Here is a 14,574-nt window from a genome sequence, read left to right on the forward strand (position 1 = left end):
ATTTGGCCTTGCAGTCAATGTTGATGGTTGACCTGGATCAACCCATGATTTTGTGCATTTGGGATTCTCAAAATAAATCCACTTTTCATCGCCAGTCACAATTCGATGCAAAAAAGACTTTCTTTTGTGCCGTTGAAGCAACATTTTACTGATGACTTCTCAGTTTTCCATTTGTCTTTTGTTCAGTTGATGTGGCACCCATTTTCCTTTAAAATCTTTCCCATTGCTTGTAAACGATTGGAAATTGTTTGCTGAGCAACGTTTACTCTTTCTGCAAGTTGTTTTTGAGTTTGACACGCATCTTCATCCAATAATGCTTGTAATTGTTGGTCTTCAAACTTTTTTGGTTGACCTGGACGTTCTTTGTCTTTCACATTGAAATCATCACTTTTACAGCGTTTAAACCAGCGTTCACAAGTATCTTGAGATGGAGCATGTTCACCATAAGCTTCCCGAAGTATTCAGCAGCACTTTTCTTCAAAATAAAGTAATGAATTATAACTTCCCACAAATGCTCTTTTTTTGGCACGAAATTCGACATTTTTAAGTGTAAAAATACCTATGATGTTAACACCTTCAGAAAATTTGACATACAAAGTTTTGAAGCTTGCTGTCAATACAACAAAATAGCATACATATCAAATCGCATGTATATCAACATATGTGTAACTCCATCTATTGAAAAAATCCGCATTATTAACCAGTACACCTGGTATCATCAATATAATAGGTTGTTTTTCAAACTTCTTTTCTTACCACTTGATGTTTAAAACTCAACTTGGAGTGCCATGTTAGGTAAGCCTGTGCTGGTTAGTATGGTTATGTCTTGCCTTTAGAAATCCAAGAATTTATTCCTGTACTATTACATAACCATTGTATTTGTGTAGATAGCCTGTGCAAGCTTTGGCTTGGAGATTGACATCCTATTTCTAGATTTTCTTAGGAATGCTGGCATTTCCTTATAATTAATCATCACTTTAAATTATATGAAAATAAATGATGTCCAAATGCTAGTGAAATCTCAAATGAATTTACTAACGTATAAAATGTACCATATTTTTCATTAAATATAAAAGAAGCATAAGATCACTTGATTAGTTTATAACAGTGCCCAAAGGAATAGGTTTGTTGAGTAATAAATGCCTTATAATTCCTTTTACCTTTATATATGAAACAAGTAGGTTTTCCAACTAATCTTGACATTGTGCCTTTATTCATGGTACCTTTTACCTCTCATGGGAGAAATTTATCTTATATATTTTACTTTCTAAACCAACAAGAAAATAATTTGTGTTATTTAGGTAATGAAATACAAAGAAAGAAAAAAGTAAATTACTTCTTCATTATCAATCTACTGCTTTCACATCCTCCTATCTTCTCAGGGTCTAACTAGCCCAGTGCAAGAAGAGAGATTAGTTGATGTACAGTGTTACTGGATTATTTTGGTAAATTTTCTCTGAGAAGCTCAAAGCTTTGCAGAGTGGAACTAATTCAATAACTATTAGTCTACCCTACAAACTCATGAGGGAAGGTGAAGATAATTAAATACAGTATACTGTGGCAACATTTTTGCCCACAAGGAGCCCCAGAAAACTCTAGTAGAGACCAAGATAGCCATTAATCTAATAAGGATTAAGGGTTTTTTCTTTCTTGGCTTTCCTACAGAAAAAAAGAAAAAACAACCCAGAAGCAATGTACAGTCAGGAAAAGGGTATGGCAGGATTTTAGTGTGGCCACAAAGAATTTGAGTGAAAGGCACTAAAATTTCCCATTCTAGTAGCTGCTATTTGCCTAGTTTGGGAGCAAAGAATTTTGTGGTATTTAGAAAAAGAGAGACAGTATCTTTTACCTCATCACATTATTTATGCTTCTGAGTCATGAAGAGGTCAGGAGATGGGGAAATAGGCATGAAAGAACGTGGACAGCAGAGCCACAATGACAGTGCCCATATAATGGTAAGAAGGTCTTCTGAGAGTAGCTACCAGGAAGAAAACTAGTGGGTTTACATTCCTGTCCCTCTGAACTCTAGTAGCCTTGAGTTTATGGTAAACTTACTACATCCAGGTAATTAATGCCTTCTAGATTGCTACTTGGTGGCAAGGAGTCCTCATTTCTCAAGAACGTGACCACCTTAGTGCTTCATTGATAGTGACTTAAACTGTTCAAAGTACTTGGGGTAGTGTAGGGAGTTTTAAAGATCTTTGAACAAAAAAATTGAGGGAAAATATGGACATAAAGAACTTCTTCCTATACCATATTTTGTCCTCTCTCGCAGGTTCTGTGCCTCAATGCAATTTTGTTTTATATATTTCTGTGATGAAAAATCTCATGCCTACCATCTCTCCTCCTCTTTTTGTGCATGTGATTTCTGTAACCATGGCAGTTGTGCTGACCTTACATTTTTTAGTTTCAGCTTCCTTTTAATTTCCTGCATTTAATATTGGTGTGTGGTTGTTGCTATTTGATCTTTCTTTTTCTCTGCTCTTTTATTATACCCCAGTTATTGTGTTATTTCTTTGCTTTTGAATTTTTGTGGATATATGGGAAGCTTCTGTCAGGGATGATACTATTCAGAGAAAGGGAGTTCCTAGAATATCTTTTTTTTTAAATAGTAGACTTTATTAATTTTTTACTCTCATTGAAATATTTTTGTTGAGTCCACTTCTCAAATAACATAGCAGCTTTAGAGTAAGAATGAGATGCTAAATAACTAGAATATCTTTTCTTGATAGCTGGTACTGAGCAAAACTCTAGTCTCTGAAAACAGATCCTGTCTGGATCATTCATTCATGCAGTGCCCCAAGGTCATTAGTGCTTCAACAGATACTTCAGCTTACAATATTTTTTTTTCTATTTTCTTCTTAAAGAGCAAACTTTTCAGCCAGTAACTTTGATGAATATGAATGGTAACTAGAAATTCCTCTTTTCCATTAAAATATACACAGTTAGGTTGTGATATCTACTTCTTATTAATACGGTTTGAATTTACTGAGTTTCAGCAGTTGAATAATTAACTGTGGTTATGAATGAAAGGAATTAAATCACCTCAGCAAGACTATACATATTGAATATTATGTTCTCTCTTGATTTCCCAAGCAATGGCTGTTTATCAACTATTATTGTGGTTTCCATTCCAAGATGACTGCTCTAGTATTCAATTTTTCATATATTAAAACTTGTAGGGATTTAAAAAAAAATTGCTGTTTTCATTTCCTATGTACTTGTTTCTGAGCTTTTTCTCTTATTCTAGAAAATAATCATTACCCACTATCTAGAAAACTGTCTTTTAATCTTCTGATTAAAGATTGCTTAATGATAGTGCTCATTTGTTTGGCTAGCATGTTTTTCTTTAACACTGGAGTTTCTGCATGGATTTATAATATGAGGTTCTTCTTCTTCTTCTTCTTCTTCTTTTTTTTTTTTTAAGCATTAGATAGGCATGAAGCCTCCATCTCACAGCTGCATGTGTAGTTACTATTGAAGCAAATGCCTACCTAATTTGACAGTCTTGGTGTGTTTAAAATTTTTGAGTTTGCAAATAAGCATATTAAGTCTACTGATGGAGCCTTCGGGCAGTGAACAGTTATATGAGGACCCTGATCCTGGAGGCAGATCCCAAGATGCAGAGGCCAGAAAGCAGACAGAATCAGAACAAAAGTTGTCTAAAATGACTCACAATGCTTTGGAGAACATTAATGTGATTGGCCAAGGCTTGAAGCATCTCTTCCAGCACCAGCGCAGGAGGTCATCTGTGTCTCCACATGATGTGCAACAAATTCAGGCAGATCCAGAACCTGAAATGGATCTGGAAAGCCAGAACACATGTGCAGAGATTGATGGTGTCCCCACCCACCCCACAGCTCTGAATCGTGTCCTGCAACAGATCCGAGTGCCACCCAAGATGAAGAGAGGGACGAGCTTGCATAGTAGGCGGGGCAAGCCAGAGGCCCCAAAGGGAAGTCCCCAAATCAACAGGAAATCTGGTCAGGAGATGGCAACTGTTATGCAGTCTGGCCGACCCAGGTCTTCATCCACTACTGATGCTCCTACCAGCTCTGCTGTTATGGAAATAGCTTGTGCTGCTGCTGCTGCTGCTGCATGTCTTCCAGGGGATGAGGCAACTGTAGAGCGGGTAAGTCTGTTAGAGTTTCTTTTTCTGTTATTGTTCTTTCTATCTGGGATTCTTTTAACTTTTCTTTGGTAACTAAAAAGAGATAGCAAGAGATATCTCAAAGTTGTGGTAAAAGATAGTTCCTGTTTTTGTTAAAGGGAATGAATAATAATTATTGCAGCTAATGAATGCATGCTTATAATTATATTCCTATTTGCTTCCTAACATATTGCTGTATTTTGTTTATTTTACTCTTTTGCTAAATCATCAGTATACTTTATGTGTTCTTTATGTCTTAAAAATCTCAGTTTTATGGTAGAGAAACAAAGATGCTTTGTTGTTGCGTTGGTTTTGCACATGAATTGGCTTTCTTACATTAATGAAGGTAATGAATAAAGTTCTAGAATCTGGGTGTGTCTGCTTAGTGTGGAAATATAAATTGCTTATAATTTTCATACACACTGTGCCATTCAATATACATTTTGCTTTCTGCAGTAGAGCATATGCATTCTTTATTTTTTAAATAGTGGCTTTCACACTTTATTTTTTAAAAATATGTTTTGATTGTTTTGATTGATTTTAGAGAGGAAGGGGGGGGGGGGGGGGGGGGGGGGGGGGGGGGGGGGGGGGGAAAAAAAAAGGGGGAGGGGGAGTAAAGGTTAAAAACTTTCTATTTTTATTGATTTGAGAAAGAGGGGGGAAGGGGGGGGGAGAGAGAGAGAGAGAAAAAGAGAAATATCGATGATGAGAGAGAAACATTAATCAACCGCTTCCTGCAAGGCCCCCTATCAGGCATCGAGTCCACAAGCCACAAGCAGGGGACAAGAAAAGGGGAAAAGAAAGTTTGTGTTTTTTTTCAAATATTGGTAACTAGATCAGCTTGTTTGAATGAAAGCAGAAATCTAAGCAGTGACAAATGCTGATTTCAACACTACCCATCGATGATGAGAGAGAAACATTAATCAACCGCTTCCTGCAAGGCCCCCTATCAGGCATCGAGTCCACAAGCCACAAGCAGGGGACAAGAAAAGGGGAAAAGAAAGTTTGTGTTTTTTTTCAAATATTGGTAACTAGATCAGCTTGTTTGAATGAAAGCAGAAATCTAAGCAGTGACAAATGCTGATTTCAACACTACCCCTTTTTGGTTTCTTTTGTTCTTGTTGTTTCTTATGTTATTACTTCTAAATAACTTGTCTTTTCCCAATGAGTAGCAGTGGAAATAAAATACTGGAATGATTCCCTAAAGTTATTTTAAAACTGTTCATCATTATAATATAAACAATGACATTCTGGATTCTCAGATATCTAAACAAAATAATAAGAACAAAAAAGTAATTATTTACAGTATCTAAGATAAGTTCTCTTCTGTTTAGTGAGTTAACCAGTTAAATAAATAATCTCCATGGAGCTATTTCTGCATAGCAAGGTTGAGGGTGGGGTGGAAAAGAGCTCAAATTAAAGTCTCACATTAACCATAATATAATGTTGCATAATTATAGTTAAGAAAGGGGGATGAAGGTGAGAACTATTCCTGTATCGTCTTTCTTACTGCCATAAAACACCAAGAAGCTTGCCTTGAGAATACTGAATTTTAATGACTCATTTGATAATTGAGAATCTTTTCCATGTACTTGGTAATAATTTTGCAAGAATGTTTTGTGGAAGTGAATTTGTTTTAATGTCATTATATGGGATCATACTCAGCTTGTTGAGTATATAATGATGCAAGACTTTTATGTATATAATATAATTTAAGTTGCATGTCAGCTTTTTGAGGTATGTCTGATCTCCATTTGTACAAACAAGGTAATTAGAGCTTAGGAAATTTTAAAATTTACTTAGACCAGAGAGCTCGTCCATGGCTGAGTCTAAGTCGTTTGCTCATTCTACCATAGCACAGATGCCTCAATATTGTAAGTTTTTATTATGTATTTAGTGGGAAAGGTGTAATATAAAGACAGAGAGTGTAGAAGATCGTAGAAGGATCTAGACTGCCAAAAAGTTAGTAACCTACCAACTAGTTGGAAGGTACATCTAAGTAGGCTAATTTTCCTAAAACACCTAAGAAAAATTAAACAATTCGTTTTAACAATTAAAACAAGATTTGAAGCCCCAAAACTAACTCTTGTAGAGAAATGAGTAAGGTAGAAATTTGGATAAAAGAAAGAAGTAAAGGTTTCTAAATGCTTTCCGTATCTATTGTCAAAAGGTGGCAATGAAATTGCTAAAAGTCCAGAAGTCATTATAGCCTTTCTAACCTCCAAACAGTCTTTAAAATAGGAAAAGAAAAAAGAAAAAATAGGGGAAAGAGAGGTAATTGACTGATTTATCCTTGTTTTCAGGTAATCTGACTGGCAGGTAATCTGGCAGTTAATAGCAATGATTATTTTTAATTCTGTGTTTTTAGTTATTTTTTCCTTGCCAAGTTAATATAGCCACCTGGAGGGGTAAGACAAGAGTGCTGGAGCATTATCCTAAGAATGTTCCACTTTTCTTTTTGAGTCTGTCATTAACACAACATCTTAGGTTGGGAGTGACTTCTATAATCATTTTATTCAGCTCTGCAACATTCTCCCTAAGTGGTTAACTGGTCTCTCAGAATCTCTCAAAGATTACCATTCTACTTGTGATGTTTCTGTTAGACAAATCCAACATATTAAATTGAAATCTGGTTCCCTGTATTTCTCCAGTTAATGCCAATCAGAATGTGTGTAATGCCTTTGCAGACATGAATAGCTTTCACAATGTGTGTGTCTGAATAGTTCCTTCTTTAGGCTAATAATACCTAGTCCAGTGATGGCGAACCTATGACACGCATGTCAGAGGTGACACGCGAACTCATTTTTTTGGTTGATTTTTCTTTGTTAAATGGCATTTAAATATATAAAATAAATATCAAAAATATAAATCTTTATTTTACTATGGTTGCAAATATCAAAAAATTTCTATATGTGACATGGCACCAGAGTTAAGTTAGGGTTTTTCAAAATGCTGACACGCCAAGCTCAAAAGGTTCGCCATCACTGACCTAGTCCTTGGGATATTCTTTTTTATTTTTAATTCAACAAATATTTATTGACCCAATCATTCTAAGTGTTAGAATGCTGTAGTGAATTCTCACTACAAACACTGTACTGTGAAGTATTACTATCTCATAAATTAGTTTATAAGTGAGGAAACAGAAAATTGAGGTCAAAGTGACTTGTCAAGTTCACCCACTTAATAAGTTTACTGGATGTCAGACCAAGTCTTTCTAACTCCAAAGTCATACTTTTGACCACTGTTCTTTGCTACAGTGAGTCTTGCCAAGAATAATCTCATAGCCATCAATAAGACCTGGAGTAGATAGCTCTAGGAGAAAGCTGACCTAAAGAATGGCTTAAATTACCTTCTAGCTATGAGATTCTGGGGTTCCTTGAGATGCTAAATGAGTTAGGGGCCTGGGTTCCACTGGGAAACTCCCAACAAATCAAGTAGATTATTAGCAGTCACATATTTAAGTTCGTAGTTTCAGCAATTCACCGAGGACACCAGAAGTCCATGAAAAATATGGTTGCTTAACAAATCATCCTCCTGCAGAGGCCCCAAGCTAGGTTATGGGACTAACTCTTAACAAATCATCTTCATGCAGGAGGTCCCAACCAGGTTATGGGACTAACTTTTAACAAATGTTGGCCTAAAATCTGAAATTTGCAGGGATTCGTATGGTTAGTAAATAACTTTAGGATTTGCACTTTGGTCAATAAGGTGTTTTATGCTTTTAAATAACAGGAAGTTGACATTATGTCTTAAAAACCCAATTTAAATGTGTTTTTCTTTTTAAAGATCCTAGATATGGTAGCTTTCCAAAGATTCATTTTTCATTTGCTTGTCTTGTTTTTAGAATATTACTTACTTGCCTTGTCCGGTTTGGCTCAGTGGATAGAGCATCAGCCTGGGGACAAAAGGGTCTTGGGTTCGATTCCAGTCAAGGGCACATGACCAGGTTGTGGGCTTGATCCCCAGTGTGGAGTGTGCAGGAGGCAGCGATCAATGATTCTCTCCCTCTCCATTCTTCTCTTAAATCAATATATATATATATACACACACACACACATATATATACATATAGAATATTACTTATGATAATGTGAACATTTTCTTTAAAAACAAAGTATTTCCTGTTTCTGACTATAAAAAAGCATTTTGATATGGTATGCATGCTATGCTTTTAACAGTAATGTACTTGAAAAACTAGTTTTAAGAATAACTATCATTTTAAATGTTAATTGAAATGGACTTGATATCTTATTTTTTTTTAATTTATCTTTATTGTTGAAAGTGTTACAGATGTCCCCTTCTTCCCCTCCTCCCCACATTGATCCTCTCCACCCCACTCCCGCCCCCTCCCCAGGCCTTTACTGCACTGTGTGTCCATGGGTTATACATAATAAGTTCTTTGGTTAATCTCTTAGGCCCTTTCCTCCCCTGCTTCTCTCTGAGATTTGTCAGTCTATTGCATGTTTACCTGTCTCTTTTGTTTGTCAGTTTATTTTGTTCTTTAGATTCCACATATAAGTGAGATTATGTGATACTTGTCTTTCTTTGACTGGCTTATTTTGCTTAGCATATATTTTCTAGGTCCCTCCATGCTGTCTTAGAGGGTAAAAGATCCTCCTTTTTTATAGCTGCATAGTATTCCATTGTTTAAATGTACTGCAGATTTTTTTTTTTATCCACTCATCTACTGATGGGCACTTGGGCTGTTTCCAGATCTTAGCTATTTTAAATAGTGCTGCTATGAACATAGGGGTGCATATATTCTTTCTTTTTAATTCAATTTTATTATTTTTTAAAATCTTTAATGTTGAAAGTATTACATACTTTCAATGCCCCTTTTATCTCCCATTGACCCCCTCCAGCCTGCCCCCCCCCCAATATATTCTTTCTGATTGGTGTTTCAGGATTCTTTGGATATATTCCTAGAAGTGGGATCACTGGGTCAAATGGCAGTTCCATTTTTAATTTTTTTTTTCTTCAGGAAGCTCCATACTGTTTTCCATAGTGGCTATACCAGTCTGCATTCCCATTGATATCTTCTTTTTTAAAAATGTTTATATTGCCGTAACCGGTTTGGCTCAGTGGATAGAGCGTCGGCCTGCAGACTGGAAGGTCCCAGGTTCGATTCCGGTCAAGGGCATGTACCTTGGTTGCGGGCACATCTCCAGTAGGGATCAATAAAATATATTAAAAATAAAAATAAAAATGTTTATATTGATTTTTAGAGCGAGGAAAAGGGGGCTAGAGAGGTAGAAGCATTGATGAGAGAGAAACATCATTGATTGGCTGTCTCCTACACACTCCCTACTGGGGATCGAGCTTAAAACCCACCCAGGTGCCCTGACCAGGAATCCAACCGGTGACCTCTTGGTTCCTGAGTTGCCATTGATATTTTCTTGAGATTACTTCCAATGTTAATATTCTGAGGAATCCATCTTAGGCCTTTAAATGTAGATAAACTTAGTCAAATTAGATTTCATTTTTAGATTTAGGTTGGAGGAATAAAAATGTCCTCATAGGTTTTTATTTTCCTCTGAGTGTGTGTATGTGTGAAACTTGATGGAGAGCTGGATAATCCATTTCTCTGCCACTAGCTCTGCATTTTAATACCAAGAAAATCACTTTATTATTTTGAAGGATTTCATTAAGTTTTGATGCTAAATAATTATTTATAGCTGGTTGATAGTATACTAATTATGAGTATTTAATATCTATTGAGGATCTATAATTACATAGGTAGGCCCCCTATGACTAAATAAATTTTTTAAAATAACAGGCATTAACTATCTAATGTTTTGGCCTCCAAATTACTTTGCTTATTCACACCTTTTAGTATGTCTCTAACATTTTTATGTTTAGTTATAAATTATACACATATAAGTCTTTCTATATATTATGTATAACATATAACACAAAAATTAAAATTAAAAGAATGAAATACAAAATATAAATGGAAGTTGTAATGTTTTCTTTCCACATCCCATTGGATTATCTTACACATATCCTGGGGTACAAGTATCCTGTATTTAAATCAAGATTAAAAGTTAGAATAATTCCCCTTTAAATAATTTTTAGATCATATGAAAATCATTTATACCGCCATAGGAATATGACACTCGCACAATATAGGAACAGATATTTTACAATAGAATTGTCCAGCTTTGAAGTAGTCTGCTTTGGGGGGATTTGTCAGGCAAAATGTTTTCTGTATCTATGAATCTGTTTCTGTTCTACTTGCTTGTTTGTTTTGTGTTTTAGATTCCATATGCAAGTGAAATATGGCATTTGTCTTTCTCTATTTGACATATTTCACTCAACACAGTATCCTCTAGGTCCATCATGTTGTTGCAGATGACAAGATTTCATTCTTTTTTTTAAAAAATGACATGTCATATTCCATTGTATATATACATTACTTCTTCTTTATCCATTCACCTATTGACAGACACTTAAGTTGCTGCCATATTGTAAATACTGCTGCAATGAACATAAGGATTCGTATATCTTTTCAATTTAATGTTTAGAGTTTCTTCAGATAAATACCCACAAGTGGAATTGCTGGGTCCTTCTTTGTCTCTTATTATAGCCTTTGTTTAAAAGTCTATTTTGTCTGGTATAAGTATTGCTTTTTTTTTCATTTGCATGAAATATCTTTTTCCATCCCTTGAAGTGTCTTGTAGAAAGCATATGTAAAAGGTCTTACTTTGTTATCCATTCAGCCACCCTGTGTCTTTTGATTGAAGCATTTAATCCATTTGCATTTAAAGTTGTTCATAGATATTTATTGCCATTTTATTATTTATATTTACTATTTAGTTTTTCTTCTTAAAGGTCACCCTTTAACATTTCTTGTAATACTGATTTGGTGGTAATGAAATCACTTAGCTTTTTCTTGTCTGGGAAGCTCATTATCTGTCCTTTGATTCTAAATGATAGCTTTGCTGGGTAGAGTAATCTTGGTGGTAGGTTCTTGCTTTTTATCACTTTGAATATTTTGTCCCATTTGTTCTGGCTTGTGAAGTTTCTGTTGAGAAATCAGCTGATGGTCTTCTGGGAGCTCTCCTATAGGTAACTAACTGCTTTTCTCCTGCTGCTTTTAAGATTCTCCCTTTGTCTTTAACCTTTGGCATTTTAATTATGATGTGTCTTGGTGTGGTCGTCTTGGGTTCATCTTGTTTGGGAGACTCTGTGCTTCCTGCACTTCTATGTATATTTCCTTCACTAGCTTAGGGAAGTTTCCTGTCATTATTTTTTAAAATAGGTTTTTAATTTCTGTATCCTTTCCTCCTTTCTGTACCCTCATGATGTGAATGTTGGTACCCTTGAAGTTGTCCCAGAGGTTTCTTAAAGTATCCTCAGTGTTTTGGATTCTGTTTTCTTTTTGCTATACTGATTGGGTGTTTTCTACTTCTTTATTTTCCAAATCGCTGAGTTGATCCTCTGTTTCCTCCACTCCATTGTTAATTCCCTGTGATGTATTTTTTTTTATATTTTAATTTTTTTTATTTTCACGAAAAATAATTTTAAATATAATAATGTTACATGCAATAAACATTAATACCCTATGATGTATTCTTCATTTAAGTTATTGTATTCTTCATTACTGACTGTTTCTCTTCGATCTCCATTTTTATGTTTCCTATCTCTTTGCTGAAGTTCTTACTAAGTTCATCTACTCTTCCCCTAAAATCATTGAGCATCCTTATAACCAGTGCTTTGAACTCCGCATCTGGTAGATTGCTTTTTGTTTAGTTCATATTCTAGAGTTTTTGTTCTCTTCTTTCATTTTGGATATCTTTCTCTGTATCATTTTGGCTGCCTCCCAAACAGATATCTCCCAATCTTGGTAGAGTGGCCTTGTGTAGTAGGTGTCCTGTAGGGCCTAGTGGTGTAGGCCAGTGGTCAGGAAACTGCGGCTCACGAACCACATGCGGCTCTTTGGCCCCTTGAGTGTGGCTCTTCCACAAAATACCGACTTCTGTGCATGGGCTACAAAGTTTCAATCGCACAGTACATGCGCGCCTGCATGTGGTATTTTGTGGAAGAGCCACACTTAAGGGGCCAAAGAGCTGCATGTGGCTCGCGAGCCGCAGTTTGCCGACCACTGGTGTAGGTCCTACTTCCCCGACACCTGAGCTAGAGCTGGGTGCTCCAAGTGTACTCCTCACCCTCATCCCCCGTTTGGGCTGTGTGTACTCTCCTATTGTAGTTGAGCCTGATTTCTGTTGGCACATCAGTGGGAGGAATTTAACCTCAGGCTGATTGGTTGCAAGGACTGGCCACAACCAGAGGATCTGCTGTGCAGGGGCCGAGTCCACAGAGCAGGACTCGATTTAATGGGGCTCTGGGGCCTAATGAGTTTGCCCCTTGAGTGTGCTGCTTGTGGAGGTGGGTGGGTTGTGCTTCAGTGTGGTGAAGTTGTCTACTGGGTATGCTTGCTCTGGGGCCTCCTGGGAGTTGCAGGCCAAGGTCAGCCACCACCTGTGCCTGCCTAAGGCTACTCAACATGAGCTACAGAGTGATCTACAAATGGCTGTTACTTGTGCTAGGCTTGGAGGTGCCTGGGAGAGGCCAAGCTGTGAACCAAGTTCAGTTGCCACTAGTGATGGGCCTGGGGACACTTAGCAAGATATACAGGCATGCCAAGGCCAAATGCTGCTTGTTTGGGGTTTGTGAACCTTTGAAAGATTTTAGGAAAATCCACAGGATGAGCCAAGATAGGCTGTTTGTATGGAAAAGCCACTGCAAGTGGCTTGGGTGGACCCACAAGTTGGGTAGTGCGTGGTCTCAGGGAATCACCAGGGTGGGGTGAACAGTATTAGCCAGGTTGATGGAGACTCAGGTTGTGACACCCACCTGTTGGCTCTGTGGGAGGAGGGCTCAGTAAGAAAACAGCACTTTTGTCTGGGAGAAAGCTGTCCCTCCAGCCCTCATTGGACAATTCAGTTCATCCTATATGTCCTAGAGCCTTTTGAGCTGCTGCCCCAGTGCTGGAGCCCAGAGCAAGTAATGCCTGGAACTCCAGCAGCCCTCTCTCACTCAGCCACAATGCTGTTGTGGGATTCCCAAAAGAAATTCGTTCTTGCAAGATGATGCACTGGAACCCTAGGCTGCAGGGTCTGGTGTGGAGTTAGGACCTCTGGCTCCTCAGGGGAGGCCTCTGTAGCTGAGATATCTCTCCCTATTTTTAACCACCATACATGGGTGTGACCAGCCCTCTCTGAGTGTCTGCCCCTCCTACCAGTCTCTATGTGCCTTCTGAATATTCTCAGTAATAGCACTCCCGTTCAGCTGGATTTCAGGTGGTTCTGAATGATGGTTGTTCTGTAGTTTAGTTGTAATTTTGATGGCGTTTGGGAGGATGTAAGTACCAAATTTACCTCCTCCACCATCTTGACGGATCTCATTGTGGTTTTGATTTGCATTTATCTGATGATTAGTGATGCTGAGCATACTTTTATATACTTGTTGGTCATTTGTATATCATCTTTGGAGAACTGTGTAAGTCCTTTGCCCATTTTAAAAATGCGTTTGGCTGCAGACTTCTCACATGTTGGAAAGAGCTAGGGAGGGTTCTATTTTACGAGAGCATTAATCATGTCACATTGGGCTTTAGGAATTCAACATATGAATTGTGGGGGGGGCATAAACATTCAAACCATACATAATACAGGAAGTTTCAAATAATATGTACATTAGTTGGGTTAAAAAACAAACCAAGCTAACCTGCAGATAATACTGCATACTTTTATAAGTAAACTAGAGGCCTGGCGCACAAAATTCGTGTGTGGGTACGGTCCCTAGGCCTGGCCTGCAATCAGGGCCATCTTCCCCACTGCTAGCAGCCGGCTCCACCCTCCACCGCCACCCACCCTCGGTTCCCTGTTCGCCATTGGGTGATCGGAGCCTGCTGGCCAGGGGGAGGGAGCAAGAGGTTGGCCAGCCCCACCCCTGCCATGGGTCGCCCTCTGTGTGTGGGGCGACTGGTGGGGCAGGGGCCTTGGCCTGGCGCCACTGTGTCCCCCGCCACCCACCCCTGGTTCCCTGTTTGCCATCGGGCAAGGGGAGCCTGCTGGCTCGGGAAAGGGACCGAGAGGTGGTCAGTGCGCCTCATAGTGACTAGTCAAGTGGTTGTTCTGGTCGTTCCGCTGTTAGGATCAATTTGCATATTATCCTTTTATTATATAGGACTAGAGGCCCGGTGCACGGGGGGAGCTCAGCCCGGCCTGTGCCCTCTCTCGCAGTCTGGGACCCCTCGGGAGATAACGACCTGCTGGCTTAGGCCCGCTCCCGGGTGGCAGAGGGCAGACCCAATCCCTAGGTACAGCCCCTGGTCGGGCTCAGAGCAGGGCCGATCGGGGGTTTGGGGCACCGCCCCCTGTCATGCACAGAGCAGGGCGGATCTGGAGGTTGCAATGCCACCC

At 38.4% G+C, this 14,574-nt stretch overlaps 1 protein-coding gene across 5 annotated transcripts in view; it reads left to right on the top strand.

The window, feature by feature from the left end:
• The window catches only part of TMCC1 (transmembrane and coiled-coil domain family 1), a 170,663-nt gene that overhangs the window by 56,795 nt on the left and 99,294 nt on the right, over nucleotides 1–14,574 (top strand). For 3 of the 5 annotated variants that reach the window (XM_014542725.1, XM_005870028.2, XM_014542726.1), the window contains one exon: nucleotides 3,861–4,132. In XM_014542725.1, the coding sequence (XP_014398211.1) occupies nucleotides 3,902–4,132 (231 nt within the window). In that variant the 5' untranslated portion in view covers nucleotides 3,861–3,901. Of the gene's footprint in view, nucleotides 1–3,430; nucleotides 4,133–14,574 lie in introns of those variants that run through there. The other 2 variants (XM_014542722.1, XM_014542723.1) reach the window with 1 other exon arrangement.

Source organism: Myotis brandtii, unplaced genomic scaffold, assembly GCF_000412655.1.
Source record: "Myotis brandtii unplaced genomic scaffold, ASM41265v1 scaffold312, whole genome shotgun sequence".
NCBI classification, from domain to species: Eukaryota; Metazoa; Chordata; class Mammalia; order Chiroptera; family Vespertilionidae; genus Myotis; species Myotis brandtii.